General features: G+C 36.7%; 1 protein-coding gene across 6 annotated transcripts in view; it reads right to left on the reverse strand.

The window, feature by feature from the left end:
- LOC150081834 (uncharacterized) overlaps positions 1 to 12,946 on the reverse strand; it is a 173,329-nt gene extending 160,383 nt beyond the window's left edge. For 5 of the 6 annotated variants that reach the window (XR_016547254.1, XM_090378925.1, XM_090378923.1 and 2 more), the window contains exons 1-3: positions 12,843 to 12,946; positions 985 to 1,031; positions 824 to 900 (exon numbers count right to left, since the gene is read on the reverse strand). Coding sequence is in view for 5 of the 6 variants with exons in the window: in XM_090378925.1 (XP_090235051.1) it covers positions 824 to 900; positions 985 to 997 (90 nt within the window). In the remaining variant the exon portion in view is untranslated. The remainder of the gene's footprint in view (positions 1 to 823; positions 901 to 984; positions 1,032 to 12,842) is intronic. The other variant, XM_090378924.1, reaches the window with a different exon arrangement.
- Positions 12,947 to 15,234: the final 2,288 nt, after the last annotated feature.

Here is a 15,234-nt window from a genome sequence, read left to right on the forward strand (position 1 = left end):
AGGGCTGCTCTTACGAAGAAAGACTTAAGTTCTGCAAATTGCAGCATCTCGAGACTAGGCACCTGCAAAGTAATCTAATTAAGGTGTATAAGGCCTTGAATGGTTTGAGAAAGCTCAATGCTGATGCTCAGATTACTCATCTGAAGGGACAGAAATTCAACTTGAGGAAAGACGATTATAGAATAGATGTTCGGAAATTTGCCTTTAGCCAGCGGGTAGTTGATTGCTGGAACAAACTTCCATCTGTTGTAGTGGAGGTCAAAAACTTAAATAAGTTCAAGGCAGAACTAGACAAGCACTTGGAGTGAATGGATGGGTGAAATGGGAAGGTTTTTTTTTTTTTTTTTTGGCTGATGTTATATAAGCTTGCTTTCTTGTATCATATGCCTCTATAATGCTAATGCTAAAGTGTCTGAATAACCCTGACAATTTCTGCTATGTGTTTGGATGGTTTACAGCAAAAACTCAGAGGAAGAAAATTTACAGTATTACCAATTAAAAACTGAACCAAAAAAGTTCAGAACCTTGGTTGAAAGTTACAATAATTACTTGTGGTTTATTTTGTCTTCTGTGAATTTTGGGAACTTTCCTAAAGTCTAAGTTAGAAATAACTTAAAATTAATACCATTAATGTTAAAGTTTTGATTAAAAAAATCTTTATATAATCTTAAGTCTAGAAATTATATCAAATTCTAATAAACAAATAAAATAATGAAAAACATGCAATGAGATAACACTGGTTACATTCAACCTAAATAAAAAAAAAAAAAAAAAACTTCCACACAACAGTAAACAAGTTTAGTGAACTAATTACCATACTTACATAAATTAAAAGTTTTAGTTTTCTTTTCAAATTTCTGTATCTTTGGCGATAATCAGGAGATTCTGGTTTTGACTCCTCTGAAAAGAAAGAGAGAAATAAAGCAAACTTTATACAATAATAAATTTTGCACTACTCTTAAAAAATTCATTTTAAAACATTACCTGTAGATGGCATTGGCTTTGTATACAAAGAGTTCCACCTCTTCTAGCTTAAAAAAAAGAAAAAAAAAAAGTGTCTGCAGTGAAAAACATCAATATTATTTATGCAGAAATAAAGGTGGAAGGGGGAAGAGAAGAAGAAAAATAAGATATTAAATTATTTTTTGATATTAAGATCTTAATAAGTCTATTTAATATCTTATTTGAAAGGAGTTGCAATTTACTGAAAAGTAAATTACTGAAAACAGTTTTAATAATTCATTTAAATGTCACAAACAAGCATCACATACATGTAATATTAATGAAGTACATGCATGGAAAGCAACTTCAAGAGAAATGCCTACCTGAAAGGTTATTAGGGCTGAGAGAGTGTAAAGCATCATTGGCAGTTAGTGTATATCCAATTATCCTAAAAATGCCAACATCTCCCCCAATTCAAAAGGGAGAAATTAAAGAAGTGATGGGCAATTATAGATCAGCAAGTTTGACTTCTGAGGTTGGTAAGATTGTTGCATCCATGGTTAAAGATGCAGTGCTGTGACATCTCGACAAAAATAGTGTCCTAAATGGATCTCATCATAGCTTTATGAAGGAGGAGATCTTGCTTAACAAATCTGAAAAATTACTATGACAAGGTTATAAAAGCAGTTGGAAGCAAAAAAAAAAAAAAAAAACCCTGCATTATTCAGCTGGATTTTAGTGAGACTTTTTGATAGAGTTCCTCATGAGAGATTATTGGATAAATTAAAACAGATCAGCATAACAGAGATGATTAATCAATATATTAAGAGTTTTTTAAGGACTGCAGACAGAGGGTAATGGCTATTCATCAGAGTAGTAGTAGTAGTAGTAGCAGTGGCATTTGATGCAAGAAAGCAAGTGTATGAGCTTATGCAGCATCAGCCAAAAAAAAAAAAATCACACCATTCCCTCCAAATGCCTGTCCAGTTACCCCTTAAATTTATTCAACCTATCAACTTCCACAACGACAGATGGAAGTTTGTTCCAGCAATTAACCACCCGCTGGCTAAAGGCAAATTTCCGCACATCTAATCTACATGTCTTTTCTTAATTTGAATTTATGCCCCCTTAGGTTCGTAATCTGAACAAGTGGAAGGATCCCATCAGAATTCAGCGTGCTGAACCCATTCAAGGCCTTATACACCTCAATCAGATCACTGCGCAGGTGCCTAGTCTCCAGCCACTGCAATTTGCAGAACTTAAGCCTCTCTTGATAAGAGGATCCCTTCATTCCCCTCACCAATCTTGTTGCCCTTCTCTGTACACGCTCAAGTAAATCTACATCCTTCCTAAAATGAGGCCTCCAGACCTGTACGCAGTACTCAAGGCGTGGCGTGACCACTGCCTTATACAGAGGGATAATCACCTCCTTTTCCCTGCTAGCAAAATTCCTATATATCATTGACAAAACCCCACACTTGCTACTTCAGTAGACTGAAGTAGCAAGTGTGGTCCTTCAGGGATACGCAGACCACATTTCTTACTTCCTAAATGATATTGATGAGGTAAAAAGGGCAAGCACTCAAAGTTTTGTTGACAACATAGAGATTAGTTAACAATCAAAACCAGGCAATGCTGCTTGATCTGGATGGAATGCAAGTTTAAATCTACAAATGCAAAGTACTGCAGTTGGGGAATAAAAACCTAAAGTAGTAGTTTATAGATTTGGGGTGGGGGAGAAACTATGGAATGTAAAGGATGAGAAAAACCTGGGGATTAGATACAAAGTGTGGCTATTAAATAACAAGACTGTATGTGCAGCCCTAAACACCACCTATGAAACAAAAGCACAGCAGTTGACCTTTCCTTAGTTGTCTACCAAATTACGTTCCAACATGTTCATTCGCTTTGCAGTGTGAGAGGTTTTCATTGCCTTGTGTTTTTGCAGATTACCGGAAAAATGATAGACAAAAGAATCAAACAATGAATCAACCTTAAATTTTTAACAAACTAGAGAAAGCACCAACTGAAAGTTATTAGTTGCTACGTCAAGAGCTCGCTTGTTTGAATGGCATAAAAGAATTTTTAGAAAGAAGAGAAAATGTGGAAGACAATGAACAAGCAGGCCATCTGGTATCCATGAAAACTGATAAAAATGTGGATTAAGTAAGGATATTGATTAAAATGAACATCATTTAAGCATTAAATGATTGCATCGGAACTCAATATGGACGGAGAAACAGGTAAAATTTAACTGAAGAATTAGGCATGAGAAAAGTGTGTCAAAATGATAAAAAAAAAATTTTGAATGAAAATTAAAGAATGACCAGACCCCAAGTTTGTGAAGATGTTTTGAAAAAAACTGAAGATCCAGACTTTCAGAGTACTGTAATTACATGCAATGAAAGTTGCCTGTTCCAGTACAACCCAGAAACTAAAAGACAGTCAATGCAATGGTAAGACAAAAACAATTCTCTAGAGAAAATCAGGAATGTCAAAATCAAAAAAGGAAACCCTGCTTATTGGTTCCTTCAATATTAAAGAAAGTATTATAGCTGAATATATCACACCAAATCAAACTGTCAGTCAAACATACTACATTGAAGTTCTGATGGGGCTCCATGAAAAACTTTGAAGGAAGAAACCTGCATTAGCATTAGTAGCGCATACAATGCAAGAAAGCAAGCTTATACAGCATCAGACAGAAAAAAAAAAAAACCCCCTTCCCATTTCACCCATTCATTCATTTCAAATGCTTGCCTTGTTCTGCCTTGATTTTATTTAAGCTATCAACATCCACGACAGATGGAAGTTTGTTCCAGCAATCAACTACCCACTGGCTAAAGGCAAATTTCCGCACATCTATTCGACAACTGTCTTTCCTCAATTTCAGTTTATGCTCCCTCAGGTTTGTAATCTGAGCAAGAGGAAGGAAACTATCAGCATTCAGCCTGCTTAATCCATCCAAGACCTTATACACCTCAATCAGATCGCCTCACGGGTGCCTAGTCTCAAGATGCTGAAATTTGCAGAACTTAAGCCTTTCTTCATAAGAGCACCCCTTTGATCCCCTCACCAGTCTTGCTGCCCTTCTCTGTACTCGTTCTAGCAACTCTACATCCTTCCTAAAATGAGGCTTCCAGACCTGTACACAATACTCAAGGTGTGGCCTGACCATTGCCTTATGCAAGGGAATAATCACCTCCTTATCCCGTCTCACAAAATTCCTGTATATCATTGACAAAACCCATGACCTACTCTGGCAGCCTGTCTGCACTGCTCAGAAAAGTTCATATCTGACTGCACAATTACCTCCAGGTCTTTTTCATTCTCCACTACACTGAATGTAACACCACCCAGTTAGTATGTTATTCAGTGTAGTATTCTCCACTACATTGAATGTAACACCACCAGTTAGTAACCCCAGAGGTAACAAGTGCAAAGTACTGCATATGGGTAGCAGTACTTTGCACTTGTCAATGTTAAACTTCAGTTGCCACTTCTCAGCCCATCTGCCTAACTTTTCTAGATCCTGTTCCAGCAACATACTGTCATTATTGTTATTAACAACCCTGCCAACCTTTGAATCATCTGCAAACTTTGACATTAAGCTTGATATACTTTCATCAATATGAATGATAAATATACAAAACAACAATGGGACCAACACTGAACCCCAGATCTTCTACACTTAATGTCATTAGTGCCAACATGTACAAAGATATCACCTTTTGTTCCCTTAAAAGATGTAGGGCATAAACTGAAATTAAGAAAATATAGATGTACAGAAATTTGCCTTTAGCCAGCGGGTAGTTCATTGCTGGAACAAATTTCCATCTGTAGTTGTGGAAGTTGATAACTTAAATAAATTCAAGAAGTGGATAAACTTTTGGAGTGAATGGATGAGTGAAATGAGAATGATTTTTTTTTTTTTTTTTTGGCTAATGCTGCATAAGCTTGCTTTCTTGCATCATATGCCTCTACTAATACTAATAAGTTTCAAAAATCATGAAAAATAAGAATACCAGGAGAGATCTGTTAGAAATCATTTTCATTTTTTTTGTGTAATATCCAAATCTGTAATACTTATATTCTTTCATGCTAAACTCTTTCTTGTTAAACCATTATCCCTCACCAGAGTAAATCCTCTTTCTTTCTTCTGATTCCTACTCGACATCATAAATCCATCTTCATGGTCTGCCTGTAAGCCCATTACATTGACTTTTGCTTTAAATATCTATTTAGCTAATCTACTTTCTCCTATCCTTTATACATGCCTATACTCTAGGTTGGCATTACGGTTAGTTCTCTGAGCAGTGCAGACAAGCTGCCAGAGCAGGTCATGGAGTTTTGTCAATGATGTATAGGAATTTTTCTAGCAGAGACAAGGAGGTGATTATCCCTTTGTATAAGGCAATGGCTACACCTTGAGTATTGCATACAAGTCTGGAAGCCTCATTTTAAGAAGTATGTAGAGTTGCTAGAACGAGTACAGAGAAGGGCAACAAGATTGGTGAGAGGAACAAAGGGGTGTACTTACAAAGAAAGGCTTAAGTTCTGAAAGTTGCAGCATATGGAGACTAGGCACCTGCAAGGTGATGATGTGATTGAGGTGTATAAGGCTTTGAATGTTTTGAGCAAGCTCAATGCTGACAGGATACTTCCGCTTGCTCAGACTAAGAACCTGAGGGAGCATAGGTTCAAATTGAGGAAAGACAGTTATAGAATTGATATGCGGAAGTTTGCCTTTAGCCAGAGGTTAGTTGATTGCTGGAACAGACCTTAATCTGTTGTTGTGGGAGTTGATAGCTTAAATAAATTTAAGGCTGAACTAGACAAACATTTGGAGTGATTGGATGGGTGAAATGGGAAGGGTTTTTTTTTTTTTTTGGCTGATACTGTATAAGCTTGTTTTCGTACATCATATGCCTCAACTAATACTAATTACATTCCTTACCTTTTTAGTACCACTCATTTTTCTCAAAGGTTGTTTCTAATGATTCTCAGTTTTGAACAATACAGATAATCCTTGTATAAGGTTTGTATTAAATCTTTGGTTATTAGATAATCCTTGGTTATTAGGTTCGTATAAAATGTTGTGTTGTGTTGTGCGAAACTGTGTTATACGGGACTAAGAAAAAAAGTACAAAAAGGGGAGTTACATTCCAAAAGCTAACAAAAATACACTATTTTGTTAATAAAATGTTAACAAAACTAACAAAAATACACCATTCTAGATTTCGTGTATCGTTTGGTCTCTTTAAAAAATCAGTAATCTGGGTTTATTTGCTTTTGCTTGATAAATCTTTGTGAATTTCATCATATGGAACTAAGCATTTTTGAAGCTCCCTTTTGAACTTTGGGCTCCTTTCATTCAAGAATCTGCATTCAAAAAAGAAGATTCTAATCACTCGGCTAATGTTATGCCTTCCCCTATGCTTTTTAGGGTAAAATTTGGAAGTTTAGAATTTTCATCTGAGCTATCATCCTCTGAATTGATTTAGTTTTACCGCCAATGCCATTTGCACCAAATTCGATGCGCTGCCTTCTTTTTTTACCAGTAATTCTTGAATGTCTTCAGTGATCATATCTTTAATTTTTTTTTGGAGCATAGGCAAATAAGGTCATGTTACTCTGTGTATATTGTCTATAAATTGCATGTGTCCTGAGATCGATTTTCTGTTTTTCTGGACAAAAAACCTGAGTATCTGGGAGAAAAAACCATGCTACCCTCGCCCAAGCCCGACTAACAGCCACGTTGTGAAAAAGATCCATAAAAATTCCTCCCTTCATCGACGGGATTCAAACTCAGGTCTTTTCCACCCGATGTGGGGAGGAGGGCAATTCTGTCAACTGTGCTATCCACGAGGGCTTCAGTAGTCATATCATCAAAATCTTCCCCTCCTACCGACATAGCAAGTTCTACTATCACACCGATTCCGTTTTCTGCCCATTCGATCATATTTCCTGAATGAACTGACTCTGGCCATACATTTTTCCACACGCATTTAACGTTGACGGTTTTACTTCTTTCAGCGATAAAGCTTTGATTCATATGATTCTGATACAGTCCACAATTGAGAAATTTTTCCCTGCCTCCATTACTTCAATAGATTCGGAATCAATTTTTTTCCAAAATCCATTGTAATGATTTTCTGATGTAATGAGTTTTAAAGGTGGATATAATGCCTTTATCTAACGGTTGAATGAAAGAAGTTGTATTAATCCAATACAACTGTGGTGGTAGGAACATAACTTCAATGTTTGGATGATTTAAATTTTTTAGATGGCCTGGTGTGCTATCCAATAGTAATAAAACTTTGAAATACTTCTGACTCTTGTTCTCTCTCTCAGAGTAATTCAGAATTTTTTTTTTTTTGGCTGGTGCAGCATAAGCCTCAGGCTTCCTTGCACCATATAGCTAATAATAATAATAATAAAAATCTAGATTTTTCCAAGTTCAACAAGTACAAGTTCAATATCACAGAACACAACACGGGAATTTCCCAACAAAATAAAATACAGGGATTTCTCAATAATTTTTTTTGACTAGCGAGTCAACAACAGGGATTCAAAAAGTGGAAATGTTGAAAAATTACATCCAACATAATAGCAGGGTTTCCCTCACAAAAGCTCAAAAATACCGTTATGCAAGGTTTACCGAAATTCTCTAAAAGTATTATATAAGAACCATGTTGTGCGAGGATTGACGCAATTTATCAATCGTGTTAGAGTGAAACCATGTTGTAGAAATACCGTGTTATACGGGGGTTGCCTATACTTTTATTTCTTATGCAGATCTCAGCTTCATAGGTTAAAATAAGCTTAAAAACTGAAGTAATTTAGTCTTTTGGCTAAAAGACTAAACTATGCTTAAATGAAGTACTGGTAAGTGGTTTAACTTTAAATCATTTTCTAATGCTTCATTTTCAATCCTTACTGAAGATATATTTTTATACACACTTTTTATTCCTCTTAAGTTCTGCAAATTGCAGCGTAATTAGCCTTGATGCCACATCTATCTAAAACTTCAAAGACAAGATTTCTAGGTTTATTATATTGACCTTCAACAAATCCTATGTACAGGTTCCTGTTGTGTTCTTATGACTTTTGTATGATTTTTTTTTTACTGTGAACAAGCTTGACATTTCCTGTTTAACCTAAAATCCAACTGTTCTTTCCCAATATTACATCCAACAGTACTTTTAACTATCTTCGCTGAAATATTTGTCTAAATTTTATTTGGATACACTAAGAAATTAAATTCCTCTGTAATTCTCACACTCATCTCTATTTCCCTTTTTTATATACCAGTTCAATTAATGGATTGGTCAAATCTTCAGTTATTTGTCCTTCAGAAAATCTCTTAACAATGTGATGTAATTACTGTGACCCTATTTTCCTTCTAGCTTTCAGTATTTAAGGAGTAGCATTCAGCATTTTAGGCATAACTTTAAACTATTAGCATTAGCATTATGCTAATGCTAATAGTTTAAAGAAGTTTATTGAAGTAGAAATGTTTATAACATTTCTACTTCAATAAACAAAGACAGTATTATCATCAATCAATGAATTGCTAATCTAATATGTAAGTGGCTATCGTATTTACTAATTATATATTCTTGTCTTGTGAATTCTCAAGCATGATATCTGTTTGTTAAAAATATATACTTAGTATTCATATTGATGTTATTTGACATTATTCATTTGGGTAAAACTCCAGTTTACAATACCCCTGGACGTGGCCAACTATCAGTTTTTGCTTGAATCTCTCCCGAAGTCACATAAAAACCTAACCTTTTTTCACTAAACACAAATGAAAGTTGATTAAAAACATGACCACTCTTATAACTGTTTTTTTCTTCTAATTACAACTATTTATCTCAGTTCACGTCCTTCACGCAGCCTTCTGTTCGTTACATAGCGAAACATAAGGGATACCGTAAACTGGAGTATGGCTTTATTTGTAGTACATTTTAAGTTTATTTTACCTTTGACTACAAATAATGTTCATGTACACATGCATCGTGAGTCAAACTGAGTAACTGCCAAGAATGCAAGTGAGAAAAATGAAAGCATAATAATAGAATGTATAACACTGAAGTATTTTGTATTAAATACAAAAACGAAAATGGTCTGTGAAAAATGTTTTAATAATTACTGTCTAAAGGATGAGTACAAAGTTTTGTCTTAGTCTAGATAAGATAAAACTTTGTACTAAGATAAGATAAAACTTTGTATATGATAAAACTTGGATCGAATTTTCCCACAATAAGCCTAGCACTTTCTCCAACATAGATTTATCCGTAAAGCAGAAAAAATATTAACTGCTCTTTTACTGGAAAAATTAATTTTTCAGGTTACACGTATGCTTTAGAACATCTTTTACAGGCAATAAAACATGGGGTTTTTTTTAAAGGTATATCTCTCCTAAAAAATAATTCAATTAAAGAAAAATCACCGGAATTTTTCGCCAATATTTTCACCAGAATTGGGATCTGAAGAGATTAAAATATCATTTGCAAGAACAGCCTTAAAATGACAGAATATTCTGAATTCAGTTGCGTACAACTGATATTGGTTTAATGTCAAAAGTTATGAAAACTTTTTGTAAATCTAAATTCACTTTAACAAAGATATTATAAAGACAGCATTTACCACCCAACATGCTATTCTTCTGTTGTATTATACTGTATATGACTTTTATTGGAGACAAGGCACCTGAGAGGTGTTTAAGGCTTAGAATGGATTGAGCAAGGTAAGTGCTGATGGGATTCTTCCTCTTATTCAGGTATTCACATGAGGAAGGTGCATAAATTCAAATTAAGGAAGGATGGTTGCAGAACAGACGTGCAAAAGTTTACCTTTAGCCATCAGGTTGTTGATTGCTGGAACAAACTTCCATCTGTTATTGTGAGTGTGGATAGCCTAAACAAATTCAAGGAAGAATTAGACAAACTATTGGAGGTTATGGATAGTTGAAATGGGAAGTTGTATTTTGGCTGATGCTGTATAAGCTTCTTTTCTTGCATAATTTGCCACTACTAACACTAATATACTTATTGTTATTAGTAAGTATCAACTTCAACACTAAAATTACTCAACTTGTGCGTAATTAAAAATTAATAGCAGAGCCAACGTTAAGGTGGGGCTGGAAAAGAAATTATCATCATTATTAGCCATATGGTGCAAGGAAGGCTGAGGCTTTTGCTGCACCAGCCAAAAAAAAAAAAAAAATTTCTGAGTTACCCTGTGAGAGAGAGAGAGTCAGAAGCAGAAGGGAATCACCAAGAAAGAGAAGATTGATGATATCCAGCTCAGGACCCTGGGTGTGCCAAGCCCATACTCACCAGATGTGAGCCCCTGGGGTAAAATAACAGCCAATAAACGGAACTGGGGTCACTCTATAAATTCTAATTAAATTAGGGCTTTTAAAGTAGTTGTCACAGTACGCTACTGCCAAAATTCTTTACACCTTGTGTTGGTATGCACATGAAACTAATAAAAGGTTTTGATTTCGAATGAATGAATGTTTACTGTTGTCATTTTTGTGTAGATTATGAAATACGTTCTGTATATAATGCTTCTCCGTATACCTTATATGTAGTAGTGGCATGTGATGCAAGAAAGCAAATGTATGAGCTTATGCAGCATCAGTCAAAAAAAAAAAAAAAAATCACAGCATTCCCTCCAAATGCCTGTCCAGTTCCTCCTTAAATTTATTCAACCTATCAACTTCCACAACGACAGATGGAAGTTTGTTCCAGCAATTAACCACCCGCTGGCTAAAGGCAAATTTCCGCACATCTATTCTACATCTCTCCTTTCGTAATTTGAATTTATGCCCCCTTAGGTTCGTAATCTGAACAAGTGGAAGGATCCCATCAGAATTCAGCGTGCTGAACCCATTCAAGGCCTTATACACCTCAATCAGATCACCATGCAGGTGCCTAATCTCCAGCCACTGCAATTTGCAGAACTTAAGCCTCTCTTGATAAGAGGATCCCTTCATTCCCCTCACCAATCTTGTTGCCCTTCTCTGTACACGCTCAAGTAAATCTACATCCTTCCTAAAATGAGGCCTCCAGATCTGTACGCAGTACTCAAGGCGTGGCCTGACCATTGCCTTATACAGAGGGATAATCACCTCCTTTTCCCTGCTAGCAAAATTCCTATATATCATTGACAAAATCCCATGACCTGCCCTGGCAGCCTGCCTGCATTCCTCAGAAAACTTCATATCTGCCTGCACAATTACTCCCAGGTCTTTTTCATTTTCTACCACCTTAAGTGTAGTACCACACAGTTGGTACGTTTCTCTGGGGTTACTTCTACCCATATGCAGTACTTTGCATTTGTCAAGGTTAAACTTCAGTTGCCACTTCTTAGCCCATCTGCCCAAATTATCTAGATCCTGTTGCAGTAGCACACTGCCATTACTGTCATTAACAACCCTGCCAACCTTTGTATCATCTGCAAACTTCGACATTAAGCCTGATATACCTTCATCAATATCATTGATAAATATACAAAACAACAGTGGACCTAACACCGAACCCTGTGGGACTCCACTAATAACATTAGTCCAAGAAGAGCAGCACCCTCTGTCTTCTCGCACTTAACCATCCTTTTATCCATTGTAGCAACTTACCCTTAATACCATTCTGCTCCAATTTGTACAATAGTCTTCCATGCGCAACAGTGTCAAAAGCTTTCCTGCAATCCAAATATATGATATCAAAATTATTTTTTGCATCCAGTTCCTTTGTAACCACATCATAATATCCTATCAAATTTGTCAGACAAGACTTTCTCTTAACAAACCCATGCTGTGTCTGAATTATTGCTGCAGTCGTGTCTAGATGATCCTGCAATGCATCTTTAACCAGCGACTCCATTATTTTACCTGGAACAGAAGTTAAACTAACTGGTCTGTAATTAGTCGTGTCACCCTTCAATCCCCCTTTGTGAATTGGAGATACATTTGCACATCTCCAGTCCGTGGGAACCTCCTCTGAGTCCAAGGATGCTCTCATAATTATGGCTAAGGGTTTGCTTAGTTGCTTTGCTGCCTCCTTTAATATAACTGGATAGATCCCATCCACCCCAGGTGCTTTTCTTACGTTTAACTTCAACAATTTCTCTTCCACTTTGCTCTCAGTTATTACAAAATCATTAAGTATCCTGCTACAATTTGATAACCTTCTGCCATTTTCAAACCTTAATAATTCCTCACGTGTGAATGTAGATGCAAAATACTCATTCAGTTTGTTTGCTATCTGAGCAGGACCAATCAGATTCATCCCCTTTTAGAGTTTATATAAGTAAAGAAATCCTTGCTGTTTTTCTTGGCATCTTTTGCCAAGGATTTCTCGTAATCTGCCTTCGCCTGCCGAACCTCCTTTGTGACCTGATTACAGATTAACTTATATCTGCCATAGGCTTCTGAGTCGCTTGATAATTTATATGCATCCCATGCATTTTTCTTCTCTGTTACGAGTCTCATTAGTTCATTTGACAACCATTTAGGCCTAAACCTTGAACAATATTTCTTAATAGGTATGAAACCTTTAGTAGCTTCCACAATTAATTCCTTGAATGCTTCCCACTTAGAATTTACTGTTGGTAACATCGTCAGTTGATCCCACTGCACAGAATTTAAAAACTGTCGGAGACCACTGTACTCGCCTTTACGGAAGCAAAAACCCTTTCCTTTACCCCTGATCGTAATTAAATCTTTATATGCACGTGAAACTAATAAAAGGTTTTGATTTCGAATGAATGAATGTTTACTTTTGTCATTTTTGTGTAGATTATGAAATACGTTCTGTATATAATGCTTCTCCGTATACCTTATATGTATATACATATATAAATCTATTCACACAAGATTAAATTACCTCAATATGCAGTGATGGAAATGAAAACTCATTTTACACGACACAACGTTTAAAAACTCTATTTACCATACTAACTAATTCAAACAAACTATCAATTCAATATTCAATATTGGATGACGCTGTTCATTACCGCCATCTACATTCCAAATTCTCAACAATATATTTTTAGTACAAGTGCAGCATCTACACTGGTGTTTAAAGAGAGTGCATCACCCCAAGTATTGCTTATAGAGTGTCATGCAATCAGTCGACAGTGAGTAGATTTCTTTCCAAACTCAAGAATACTGGTTCTGGTGATGGGAAATAAGGAACCGGACGCAAACGAGTCTCTACGCCAAAACAGGACCGCATTTTGAAGCGCTTATACCTTATAAACGGTAAAGCGTCATCGTCTGAGCTGAAAAGAGAACAGGAAGAACATTCAGGAGTAGTAGCAAGTGCATTAACAGTCAGAAGACACCTCTTCAAAAATGGACTTGTAGCTCGTTGTCCTAAGAAAAAGCCCCTCCTCACACAAAAAAGAAAAAGGCCCGATTAATTTAGTGTAAGGAGCAAATCAAACCGACATATGGACATGTGTTTTTGTAAAGGGCGAATCCTAGAACTTCTGTTCAACTCCGCCTCGTATCTCTGTGAAGAACAGTATCAATAAATATGGGCCAGATATGTGTGTGGCGTAGGTTTGTGTGTATTATGTGTATGTTCTGTTGTTGTGTCTGGACCCTTGGCTACCCAGAAGCATCAGTCACCTGGAGAGATGGTTCTAGGTATCTGTCCACAACACGGCAAGGTGGGCCAGTCCCAATAAAACACATACCGTCTCAAAAGAGACTCTGACCCACATGATGTTGTCAAAATGTGGGAGGAGCATATCAAATTTTTTTGTTTATTTTTTAATTTTTATATTAGGGTTTCCTGTAAATGATTACATCCAACCATATTTATTTTGTCTGTAAATTGTGAATGTGCTCTGGTCGATTTGCCTGATTGCTGGATGAAAAAAAACCCCAGTTTCTGGAGGGGAAAACCTGGTTATCTACGCCTGAGACCGATTAACTCAGCCACGGAGTAAAAAAAGCCTACTAAAGTTCCTCTCGTCATCGACGGGATTCGAACCAGGGCCTTTTCCACCCGGTGTTGGGAGGCCGGTGACGATATCACTGTGCTACGCGCGCAGACGAGCATACCAAACGGATTCCCCGAGCTGTGGAAGTCAGTTCTTTTCTTGGATGAGAAGAAATTCAACCTGCATGGTTCTGATGGGAGACAAACGATTCCCCGCAGACTTGGTGAAGAATACCATCCAGACTGTATGGTGTCTACAGAGAAATTCCCTACCAGCCAAATGTTATGGGGGTGCATTTCGTATAGTGGAATAGGTCACCTGCAGTTTATAATAGGATCCGTAAATGCCAATGGATACTTCACTATATTGGAAGGCAAATTACTGCCAACCATTAGAGATCATTTCAATCTGCCAAGTAACTGCATCTTTCTGGACGATTCTGCCTTCTGTCAACGGGCGAAAAGTGTAAGTAGGCACTTCTGTAGTTACTTTAGCATCATTTCTGCATTAGAGGTTCGACAGTAATGTGTTTACATTTGTTACAGGTGAAAAAATTGTTGGAAGAACAATCCATTACAACTCTTAGCTGGCCATGCAGACATGAGGAAACAACCAGGACCTCAAACCTATAGAGAACTGTTGGCATCGTGTGGAATCTGCAATTGCTAGAAAAAAACCAGTGACCCTTCGTGTACTTCAGAAAGCTATAATTCGTGTTTGAAATCACGAACTATCAGTGGATTGTCTTCAGAAATTGATATTGTCAATGCCTCAATGGTATGCTACTGTCATCAGAGCCAGAGGCGGTTCAACTAAATATTAGTTTGCATCTGGTGAACTTTTTATTTTGTTTTCCATTTAAAATTATAAACTGAAGAAAATTGAGGGTTCCTGAAAACATTAGTAATGTTTACCAAAATTGTTGTATAAAGGTTGCAAATGCTAATTTTGGAATATTTTGAGAGCACCTGTCAAATATTACTTAATTTTGCCTTAACTATTAATAAATACACCGTGCTGCCACTTTATTAGGTACAGCTACCTAGTATCGTGTTGAGCCTCCTTTAGCCTTCAAAACAGCCTGAATTCGTCTAGGCATGGATTGAACAAGATGCTGAGAACGTTGTGCAGGAATCGAGTACCATGCAGACATGAGTGTGTCACGCAGTTCCTTGAGATTCGACCGAGGTGTAGGCCTGCAGCGAACAGCCCTTTCCAGCTGTCCCAAAGATTTTCAACAGGTTTGAAATCCGCAGACTGAACGGGCCACTGCAGCAAAGAAAAGTCATTGTCATGTTATTGGAACCATTCCATAGTGATTCCGGC

This window comes from Mastigoproctus giganteus, chromosome 8 (genome assembly GCF_048544385.1).
Source record: "Mastigoproctus giganteus isolate SK-2022 chromosome 8, ASM4854438v1, whole genome shotgun sequence".
NCBI lineage: Eukaryota > Metazoa > Arthropoda > Arachnida > Uropygi > Thelyphonidae > Mastigoproctus > Mastigoproctus giganteus.